Genomic DNA, 11,840 nt, shown 5'->3' on the forward strand with positions numbered 1-11,840 from the left:
GTGCATGTGTTGGTAATTTATGTATGTAAGTGTGCATATATGGATAGTGCTGTGCAAGCATCCTTACTGCCCCCCGGTCTCTCACAGTTATTTCTTAAGGAAGGCTGTACACAGTGTTTTGATGACACATAACATGCCTAAATGGCATTTAAATTACAGCAGCACCTTGTTGAGACTCGGCGAGCAGCACAAGGCAAAGCGACTACTGTTTGCTAATGTCTGAATCACCGCTTTACAGTGGGGCTGCTCACTCCCCAGGGGCTCTTGGTTGGCTGTCATACTGTGGCAAATGCTTGGGACTGGGTGAGAGCTCACACAGAGAGGCTCACTATTGGACGTCAAAGGTGCATCACATGTCAGATGTGCCTCATACGGCTGCTCTCTCTGGTTTGTTTTCAGAAAGAAGAACATGATAGCCACTCAAACTGCCCCCATCTCTTCCTTCTCCTCTTCCTTCTTTTCCTTCCTCTTTTCTCCTTCTCCCCTTACTCTTCTTCCTCCTCTTCCTCCTGGTTTAATGCATTAAACATCATCATCATCATCATCATCATCATCATCATCATCATCACCATCATCATCACCACCACCATCATCATCATCATCATCAATTTTAACTTGGGCTTTTCAAATGAGTAGATTTGGTTTCACCTAAAATTTTCTAATCTATGAAAGAAGTAGACATACATCTTTCTCTCTCTAAGATGAGAAAGACAATGGGCATATTGACTCATCCTTTATTTGAGGAGTTCAGGTTTTCAGAAATTTGAAATCTTAACTATAGACACTAATGTGTGTGCAAATATATATGTGTATATATATATACATATGTGTATATGTATAATATATATATATATACATATACATATATTAAAATTCATAGTACTGGGGCAAAGTAAAGAAACAAATTCCAGATACTTGTAAGCAATGTTTAAAAGTTATGATATTTTCATGGATTCTGTTTCCATTTTTTTATAGAAACATAAGAAAAGCATCAGACTACAGCATGAGCATATCACCTCTAATTTATAAATCAGGGGTGTACGTAAATGTTAGGGCATGTGGGTAGGCATCCTTAGAGTTTACCTGACTCCTGTAGAATCCCATAAGCAGGATAAGCAGTGTGTCCACCTCCCCATCCAACCCCCCCCCCCAACAGTGCTCTGTAATCACTCACTGAGCTCATGCCAAAGCTGCTGGTGGCCTCATTGGAAGGGAGGGTGTTCGTGTGCATGTTGGGATGTGCCATCTGGTTTCTAGAACAGCGTCTTCATTTCCAGTCTGGAAAGTCAGTCATTGAGCTGGAATCACCCATTTCCTCATTCCCTCCCTGTTGAATAAGGACCTATGACATCAGAGGTACAACCGAGGGTTCTAAAACTAGATGAAGAATCAAAGCAACCCCCCCCCATCCTAAAGAGCGACTAAGACATGGAAATCCCAGAAACCTCACACGAGGAGTCAGGTAGGCCCCACAGGCAGCACTTCCTCAGGGCCAGCCCCTGCTTCCTCATGGCCAGTCCCTACTTCCTCATGGCCGGTCCCTACCTATGATCAGATATGTATTTCTGATCTACGTCTTTACCTTCTCCTTACTTTATGATACACGGGTGGCCCTAGGAACATACAGTCATTATAATTACGTCAGCAGGAATGGAAGCCACCAAGCACATTTGAGAATGGCTTCACCGTGGGTGGGGTAGGCCAATGAAGGGCCAAGAGAGTAGCAGGAAGTGGGGCGATGGCGATACTCTTGAACCTAGGTTGTTGGTGCTGTTGCTTTCAATAGAAGTGATGGGTATGCTAGTGACATTTCTAATATGCTAGGATGTCCAGAAGGGGCTTTGACATCCAAGGGAAGACTTAGCCATTGTTAGGAGGCAAGCTGGGAAGGAGGAAGGGGTCCAAAGGGTGAAGGAAATTCAGTGTTATATCAGAAAATTTGAACTGGGTCCTGCTGGAATTCTGCAAGCGAGGGGAACGTTTTTAAAGGTCATTATCATTTATATCTTGTTATCTTTTTGTAAGCACGCAGCGTAATGACTTTCTTCATGATCCTTCCACATATCATTCTATTTTGCTCACCTTTAACTCCCTTAGAGGCCCTGAAACCCCCTTTCATTATAGTGAAACCAAACTCTCTTCTACCTCTTCCCGCCCCCCCCCCCAGAAAGCATTTTCATCAGAGGGAGACATACTTATAGTTTGACTGTGGATAGGATCAGAGAGATGGAATCCAAAGACAGCGTAGAGGCCTGAACCAAAACTGTGGAAGGGGGTGGATGATAACCAGAAGGATATGTAGGCCCGAACCCTCTGCGTCCATGTTTATCTTGACTCATGTTTATATTATTTATGCTATTTCTGAATTGAGCTCCAGTCTACTTTCACTTGACTGTTTCAGGAGACAAGGGAATTATCTGACTCATTCTCTATATTCTAAAGTACTTAGCAAACCACAGTGCCTGTGTGGATGCCCCAAGTGTCAATAGTATGAATATCCTTATAGGAAAATGTCACAGAGTTTGCCATAACAAGCTTTTAGGGATCATGTTTTCCATCTTGTTTTTCAGATCAGAGATAGAGGGAGTGTGCCATCCCCTGAGTCTCATCAGTGTCAAGGGGGTAGAAGTTCCACTGGACCTGAGGTCTTTCTGTCCCCAGTGCCATGACTTCTGTTTTCTGGGCTTAACCAAACCCCAGCAGCTTTGTGACGCATACGCATAATACTTGCTGCTTCTTTGAGTCTAAAACCTTTTGAAACTAGAAGACTCTTCAGAAAAAAATAACTAGTTCAACGTTTCTGTTTGACTAATGAGGAACCCAGGCATGGGTCTGCATTTGTTTTCTAAAGCTGCTGAAGCAGTACCTCAAATCAGGTGGCTCCAACACTAGGGGATATGCCGTCTCATGGCCCCGGAGAATAAAAGCCCAGGTTCAAGATATCAGCAGGATTGGTTCCAGCTAGGGGGCCCCCGAGGGGTCCTCTATATCACTTGCTCCCTCTCCCCCATATTCCAGGAAACTCCTATCCTACCTGCTTTATGTTTCCATATCAGTTTCCATCTATCTGAGCATGTCCACTTCTGAGTCTAACGTCACCCCTCCCTGTAAAGATTTAGTCATATTAACTTAATGACATTGGCAAAAAAACCGATTTCCAAACACAATCACATTCCTAGAGGCTGAAAAGGAGGGCTTTTAAACTTTGGGGAGCAATTCAGCTCGTGAAGCAGACCAGGCAAATCCTCTTGGGTGTAAACAGTTATCTGGATTCTGAAGTACTGTTCATAAGGCGGAGCCTCCTCTGTATTTCTCCAAACTCCCGTCTCTAACTCCCAGCTGACGTGGGTGCTATTTTATGAGTCATCGAAGCCCTGTGTGGAAAGCATGGATGCTGCTTTCCCATGCTCTTAGATAGCACACAACCCTGTTACAGCCACAAGAGGCGTCTTCTAGACAGAACTTCCTGTTTGGGAGCTTGTAAGAAATAGATGTCGTGGGACAAGAAGATAGCCAGCTTCTCCCTGTCCAGGCAGCTTGCTACATCCTTGAGTCACAGTCTCAGAATTGTTTTGTTCTAAGTCTTAGTTTCAAGAAGTGGAGAAATAAAGCCACAGCCAGGTTAAAGGCTTGGGACAGTCTGAGGGTTCGTCTCAGCTACAGTCTGGCCGTCCAGAAGTGGTTAGAACAAGGAAGGACTTCGGAGAAAAGCTGTGCGGTTCACAGAGACAACCTTGACGTTCTTACTAGGCATTCGTCACCTGCCCGCGGCAGCTTCTTTCTCAAAGCAGGCTGGCTATTGGTGGGAATGTTCCCGCTAGCGGCTGGGAGGTGGTTCAGTCCGTGAAGAGCTTGCTGCACACACAGGCCTGCCTTTGGTCCCTAGAACTCATGTAAAAAGTCTGGTAGAGTTGTGTGAGCATGGAATCGTGTCACTAGGGAAGCAGAGGGGAGAAGGTTTCCTGGGCCTCCTGGGTCAGCTGATCAGCTGGTGAGGTCTCGGTTCATTGGGATGCTATGTCTCACAAATTAAGATTGAGAACAACTGAGAGAGACCCTACAAAGACCTCTGGCCTCCACATGTATGTACCCTCATACACACATGCACATGCCCATGCACATATACATGAATGCACACGCAGGCATGCATGCGTGCACACACTCACAGCCAAGACCCAATTATTGCATTTTGTGGCTCAGGGAACAAGCGATAATGACTGTCGATATGTGCGAAAAGCAACTGGCCTACGTTGTCTCTATTAAGGTTCCTGATGCAAGTATCTAGCAGTAGCTAGGCTGGAGCCTCAGAGGGACATCACTCTTCCTCAGTTCCTTTAAGCTTCAGTGTCACTAGTATGGGAATGAGAGATTCTTGCCAGGGCTACATCCCCAAAGTGAACTTTGCCATCTCAGTGGGTCACTATAGCTGAATAATGATTGTAGCCTAATATGCTATTTGTTGGGGGAAAAGTCAATCATTTCTATCATTTTATTTGTTATTTGTTTGTTTGTTTGTTTATTGTGGAATAGAGAAACCACACTTCAGAACCCCCGAACAGGCAAATCAATGCCATGATTAACTGATACTAACAGACACCCTGAAGATTTAAATGTTGGCAGCATTCTGTTTCGAGCTAAGCAGCTGACAGGGAAAGGCCTGGCAGGGGTTAAAACCAAATGCCTGCGCGCGGCAGCCTATTTCTGTCAGCACTCTACTCAGGAAATAAACATTTATGCTTTCTGAAATGAAAGTGTATTTTTGAAGACTAGCCGTCAGATAGTTTTTGCCCTTCACACTTTCAAATGCTTAGCCTTTTTTGTACATTGACTGTAAAGTGCATAAGTTTGCCAGGCTGGGAAAAAAAAATTGTTACTGATGACTGCCCGTGGCGTCCTACTCAGTCCCTGAAGGTTCCAGGAGAAACGGGCAAGAAAGTTGGCATAAAGCATGCTTTCTTTAAGCCTGCTACCTTAGGGGCACCTGTGTGGAGAAGCTCTTCAATCCTTCCATGCGATGCTATTCTCCACTGTCATCTAATGTATTTGGAGAATACTGTAGTGCAGATAAACACACAATTTAGCTGCAGGTCAGGGTAGAAAGCCCTTTTGCAGAGCAAAATGCCTACGATACAGTCAATGCCACCAAGCCCAGGACAGAGATGAAGAGAGATCAGACTTGTCAGCGGTATCAACGGAAGGGGGCTTCCGATGGAAAAGAGAGAACTGTGCTGTGGTGTCTTTTAAAAAGCTGTAATAGGGCTGAACATTAGAAAGTGTAGCCTGCCACACGCCAGAGATTAAGATCCTGGATGCACAGCGTATGAGCTTCAAGGGACACAACGGCTAGCCCGGTCTCATTTCGCTTGAGAGAAAGGAATCTTGCCAATGACAGCTACATTGTGGAGATGACAAGGCCTCTAAACGCCATCGAATGTCTGCTAAGAGCACAAATGAGTAATTATCATCTGAACACAAGTGTCCATGAGCCAGTAACGCTATCTCATTAAAAAACATAACAAAACAAAACAAAACAAAAAAAACAACCTTACAGTCGGCTTTATGACCCTGTCATTTTCATTAGCCTCCTCATTTAGGTGTCTCTGTTTTGCTCAAGTCTCTTTATAAAGATATTATTTCGTCATGGAAAGGAAATAGAGCCAGCCATCCTAAAGGGAGCTTGACAGATTTTTTTTTTTTTGGAAAGCTAGGCATGGTATCAGTAATGCTAGGACTCAGGGATCAGAGAGAGGAGAATCCCAAGAGGGAGGGCAGCCTGCACTGTGTAACAAGTCCAAGGTCAGCCTGGACCAAGGATGGGAAGCAAGGAAGTACATAAATAAGTATTTATGGAGTGGAAACAAAGTCTTTATCGTATGTTGGGCCCCGTAGATCTGCAGAATACCTATTTTGTAGGTTGCTTGGGTTCCACCTCAGGGTTTGGGTGGGGAAGGTCTTTGTGTCAGTTTCCATATTGTGATGGTGAACCTAAAAAGGGGCCAAATTGTGAGACACTAATTAATAAGCTTAAAAAGAGACAGAAGCCCAGATTACTATATTCTATAATGCATAGATCTTCCTTCCTTCCTTCCTTCCTTCCTTCCTTCTGTCCTTCCTCCCTCTCTCCCTTCCTTCCTTCCTTCCTTCCTTCCTAATTGATGCTTCTGTAAAAATCATACTACTTTAATGAAGTGGAAAAAAAAAACCCTCAGGACATCAAGCAAGCAACGTCATTACAGCTTTGTGCTTTAAAAGAAAGTAGCCTTTCTTTACCTTTTCTTTCTCTTTATTTCATAGTAAAAGGGAAAGCGTAATGTTTACAAAACAGATGCCACACAGGCACACACAGGCACACACAGGCACACACAGGCACACATACAGAGCCATCCATATAGAGGAAACAAATTGTAGAATCAACCTTTAAAAATGAAATTTTATTGCTTTTGCTTAATTAAACCCCAAAGAAATGTGGCAGACATTGTTGTTGTTGAAAAAAATGTTAATTTGTAAATCACAGGGACAAAGGGGCCCCGTGCAACTTTAAAGTTTCCACACACGTAAATGTCGATAGCGCGCCTTCTCCATCATCAGCACTAAATTCACATTGATGCCTCTTTTCTTCTCAGTATTGATCCTTCCATGAGAACGTAGATTTGTATCTGTTAATTAATGCGTCCTGAAACAGCGTTTGTATTAATCAGGCAGATAAGAAAAATTGGATGGCTGTACCCCTGTGACAACCGTAAAAGTGCTGGCCCTGATAAAATCATGGATGGACCTCAATAAAAAAGTTCCTCCTTCCACTCAATAAACTAATCATCCTGCTTTTAATTATTCGGCAGGAAGATGTGTGGAGATTGGAGGACGGTGTAAATCTATTTACTAACAGCAGTGTCTGGGAGGGAGGACCGGGCTGTCTCAGGGCGATGCTCCGGGCTATGAGGTCCGAGGTCCCTCCATCTGCTGTGGCTACAAACTGCTGTTTGGGATGGTGAAACAGAAGAATTAAACCAGGAAAATTAAAAAAAAAAAATCCATTCCTTCTGGCTCAGAAGTTTACCAGTGATGATTTTTGTGGCAGGTGTTGTTGATTGAATTTGTAAAAGAAATTTCATTTTGCAAATTTCTTTCTTCTCCAGTTCATCGGTGTGCTAGGGGTGGTGGTGGTGGAGTGGGGCAGAACAATGAGCTGTGTTTGTCTTTTGTAGAACTTAATTTTCTCTGATAATTATTTCTTCTTTTGACTTGTTAAAAAATGCTGTCAGGGTGTATTTATCAATGTAATACTAAAATTCATTGATAAAAATTAAGGGGAGGAAAACCTTATGCAACTAGACCAAAGCAGCGTTGTTAAACACAGTGTAAGTGCCTTCAGAGTGAAATAAATGCTATGGGGATCCCACCAAGAGAAGCTGAAGGAATCCTTTTGATGGTTTGATTAAACACTTAGAGGTAATGGTGCCAAGAGGCAGTTTACTGGTTTTTTTCTCAGTGGGTCAGGAAAACCTCTGCTTTACTGTTGTATGGGACAAGTTTTCGTCAACGTGAATGAGAATGAGACCAACTGCTGGTAAGCAGAAACTTGTGAGGTTAGGTGTGCACGGCCTTTATGATTGGGTCATAATGTCTAGGAACAGTGTTAAAAGAGGTTTCTTAAGTTGCTTTAGCTCCAGCCATCTCTCTTCTATAGGGTGGCTGCTAGGAGTGCGGTAAGTCGTGGTAGCGGGCACTTAGTGACCCTGGTCCACAGGTCGTACTTGGAATTCTGGGACATATCGTCGGCAAGGAAGTTTATGCTTTTAGGTCTCTTGGAAACAGTCACCTGGTCGTCAGCTATTATCATTATTCTTTTCAGTATATAGCTCAATCCTCTGGCATGTGAAGGCATTAGATGATAAGCGCACACATTATATGTATGTACATGTAATATATATATATATATATATATATATATATATATATATATATATATGCAATCACATTATATAATATGCAATCCATACATCTACATGGACTTAATGAAGGAGATCTTAGACATGATTTGACTCTTCCTTCCCAGTGTTTGTCTTTTGTTACTCAAGCACAGAAGGGAGCTTACAGAGCCTCTCTATTGGATGCTCAGTTTGTATAGCATCTATATTGGATGCTTTCTAAGATTTAATAAAGGATAGAGCTAGAAATTGCAGGCGAAAATAAGATGCAACCCTTCCCATCTCTGTGTTGTGAGCCATCAGTTAGAAAAGTTGCATGTTTTCTGTTTCCCAAATGCAAAAACAAATTCATTGCCCCATCTGGGAGATGACGGAGCCAGTGGCTGAGCGCGGGGAGGGATGATGGAGCCAGTGCCTGAGCGCTGGGAGGGATGACAGAGTCAATGCCTGAGTGCAGCCAGTATTTTCATTTGGGCCCTGGCTCTCTGACAGTTTTTCTCACCAAACATTTTTATTTCTATATTTCGACTTTTAAACAAATAGACTTTAGTAATAAGAGTGAATTGTGACTTTTCTCTTGGGCAAGGAGGCGCGTAAGCTAAGACGTCGTCTTTATAGACTAGTGAGTATTTAAAAGAGCGATCCATAATAGTAACAGCAGGGGTAAATATCCAGACACGAATGTTCACCTGGCTTTAAGTCATCACATAGCTGTTACGGGGACCCATATCCAAGTTGGTGACTCTTACGAGGTTTCAACTATTTTCTTCCAGGAGGGGAGGTTATTTCAGCCTTCACCTTCCCTATTAATAGAGATTTCAAAAACTAAGTGGTTGAAGGTAACCGAAAATCTCACCACCTTTAGTGTTGGAAATAGAGCAGAGAGATAGCATGGTGCTTTCTCTGCAAATAGGGAAGAAAACCGTTGCTCTATCATGTTTCCCGAGAGCTGGGCTTGTAACCTTACCATCTCACCTACCACAAAAGCTGGCTCGTGCCTTTGACTTTGGGTTCACAAAATGATAAAGGGGTGGCGGGGGGGTTTAATAGCCTCTAAAGAGAGCACAGCATGGTTTTGAGCTCCAAGGCAGAGGCTGCCCACCAAAGGAAGAGCAGGTTGCTTTGTGAAACACTGGCTTTAGAGTAACTTGATCTACCCATCTCCCCTTACAGGTTTCTCCACACTGTCCCTGGCGGATCAGATGAGCCTTCTCCAGAGCGCATGGATGGAAATTTTGATCCTCGGCGTGGTGTACCGATCGCTTTCATTTGAGGATGAACTTGTCTATGCAGACGATTATATAATGGATGAAGACCAGTCCAAATTAGCGGGCCTTCTTGACCTAAATAATGCTATCCTGCAGCTGGTGAAGAAGTATAAGAGTATGAAGCTAGAGAAGGAGGAATTCGTCACCCTCAAAGCAATCGCTCTTGCTAATTCAGGTTGGCATATCGATGTGGTCATTGTTGCGTTGTTAAAGATGTCAGCTTTGCCCCTTGCCTTCTCTTCTTGGGGATTTGTGAGACCTAGTTTGTAAGTTCTCCATGAGTCAGCACAATTATAATCAGTGCAGCTTTCGAGTGAAAAGTTAAGGGAGAGAAAAATAAACTTGGAGGGGAAACATTTTTTTTATTTACTTGCTCTCAAAAGCTCTGACACTTTTACCACCCTATGCTTTTACTAATTTGAACCATAGCAAAGCAGACGGTCTTGAGGGACTCACATAAATAGGCACTCTTGGGACAAAATTAGCTTTATTGTTGTTTCTGCGCAAGTCAACAGCACTGAGTTATGGGGAAACAATCCCCACTTTTCCTCTCAAAAAGGCCAATTTTGCAGTCGAGAAAAATACACGCCATGTTGCCTTTTGATTTTTTTTTTTTTAGAAAAAAAAAACATAGCCTGGAATTCTGTAGACATCACATTCTGGCTACCTTCAGTAGAGACTGAGAATTATAGGAATAGGTACGTTAGCTTTTGAACAGGAGTGTGCTAAGGTAGGGGCACACTCTGGTAAGTCAAGATGGTTGGTACTTAGGTATATATTCCCTTTTTGCCTTCCCTAAGGCTAGACTGTCGTCTTAAGTGTCTTTTAACATTTGCATAAAGTTCAGGATAGATCCCTCCTAATGACGGGCTGATCATCAGATACCTGCGTGTCAATAACGGCTCTGAAACCATGTACCATTGACAATCCCATGGCGCTCTTTCCAGCTGCTTTTGTTCTGACCCTATCTTTGAACTTTATCTTGGTTGCTGGCCAGTAGTTTTCCCTTTAATTACAAGAAGGAAACTGTCAATAAAATCTGTTAAATGGGATGCAATGAGTGGCTTGAATGGGCGGATGGCTATTTGTTCAAATTCTGCAGTATTCAAGGTATTGACAGTTTGTTTTCTGGGGCCATATGTGGCGATCAATCTCAGGCTGGGCTCAGCCGTGCTGAAAAATGAAAAACCAGATTGCTTTTGCTTACTTGTGGGTGACGACTTTGTGATTTGGCGTGGTATGGGCAAGATGAGACCTTCTGCCCAAATTGCCCCCATGAGAGCCGGGGATGCGTGACTGTTTTTAGAAATAATTTTTAATTGATTTTGTAATTAACAGTTCATCTAAAATATTGATGCATGAATCCTTAGACTGATAGAAGGGAAATTGTTTTCAACAATGAAGTTGTAGCTTCCGATTTGTCTTTATAATGGGCGTTAGCATTTCACAGTGACTCTAACCCACTCATTACCACACACTTCACCCCACTTTCCCTCCCTTTCCTGGGAACTTGAAGTGTGATTGTGTTTGTTTGTGTGTGTTTGTGTGTGTTTGTGTGTGTGTGTGTGTGTGTGTGTGTATGTTTATATGTGTCTGTGCATCTGTGTGTCTGTGACAAAGACCTTGTTGTATGTAACAAGCCCTTGCCCTGCTCTGTACAGTGTCCAAGTGGAATGTGAGATAGAAGTTTTCTGAGAATTTGCTAGTTTGTTTAGCTTTCATGTTATAGGACCTATCCAAATTAGGTGAAATATTTCACAGTATTGGCTTTGCAAAGAAGTTTTACTTGATAATCTCAAAAATGATTCTAACTGAAACCATTTACTCTATCTATTATTTTTTTCTCAAGCAGAGCAAGCACGTTTTATCTTTTTATGTTTCCAATTGATTTTGTAAATTGTTAGTTGATTATGAACCCTGAGCAGTGATAAAACTTTGTCATCAAAATCGCTAAAAGTTGGCAGTTGGAGATGCTCCTGGCATAGGTTTTATCTAAGTGTGCCCATTTAGACGGCCTTAGCTCCTTCCTAGAAGACAGCAGCAAACATGTAGATTTAATTTTGTTTGGATCAAACTTGAGTTTCTTAAATGCTTATGGGCACATCCCTGCGAGCACATCCCTGTGAGCACATCCCTGTGAGGGCATCCCTGTGAGCACATCCCTGTGAGCACATCCCTGTGAGCACAACCCTGTCAGCACATCCCTGTGAGGGCATCCCTGTGAGCACATCCCTGTGAGCACAACCCTGTAAGCACATCCCTGTGAGGGCATCCCTGTGAGCGCATCCCTGTGAGCGCATCCCTGTGAGCACATCCCTGTGAGGGCATCCCTGTGAGTACATCCCTGTGAGCACAACCCTGTAAGCACATCCCTGTGAGTGCATCCCTGTGAGCGCATCCCTGTGAGCGCATCCCTGTGAGCGCATCCCTGTGAGCACAACCCTGTAAGCACATCCCTGTGAGGGCATCCCTGTGAGCGCATCCCTGTGAGGGCATCCCTGTGAGCACATCCCTGTGAGCACAACCCTGTAAGCACATCCCTGTGAGGGCATCCCTGTGAGGGCATCCCTGTGAGTGCATCCCTGTGAGCGCATCCCTGTGAGTGCATCCCTATGAGGGCATCCCTGTGAGCACATCCCTGTGA

At 43.5% G+C, this 11,840-nt stretch overlaps 1 protein-coding gene across 10 annotated transcripts in view; it reads left to right on the forward strand.

The window, feature by feature from the left end:
- The window catches only part of Esrrg (estrogen related receptor gamma), a 628,608-nt gene that overhangs the window by 602,872 nt on the left and 13,896 nt on the right, over positions 1–11,840 (forward strand). For all 10 annotated transcript variants that reach the window (XM_031338245.1, XM_031338211.1, XM_031338220.1 and 7 more), the window contains one exon: positions 9,102–9,371. In XM_031338245.1, coding sequence (XP_031194105.1) covers positions 9,102–9,371 — 270 coding nt within the window. The remainder of the gene's footprint in view (positions 1–9,101; positions 9,372–11,840) is intronic.

The sequence above is a fragment of the Mastomys coucha genome, unplaced genomic scaffold (assembly GCF_008632895.1).
Source record: "Mastomys coucha isolate ucsf_1 unplaced genomic scaffold, UCSF_Mcou_1 pScaffold1, whole genome shotgun sequence".
Lineage (NCBI taxonomy): Eukaryota > Metazoa > Chordata > Mammalia > Rodentia > Muridae > Mastomys > Mastomys coucha.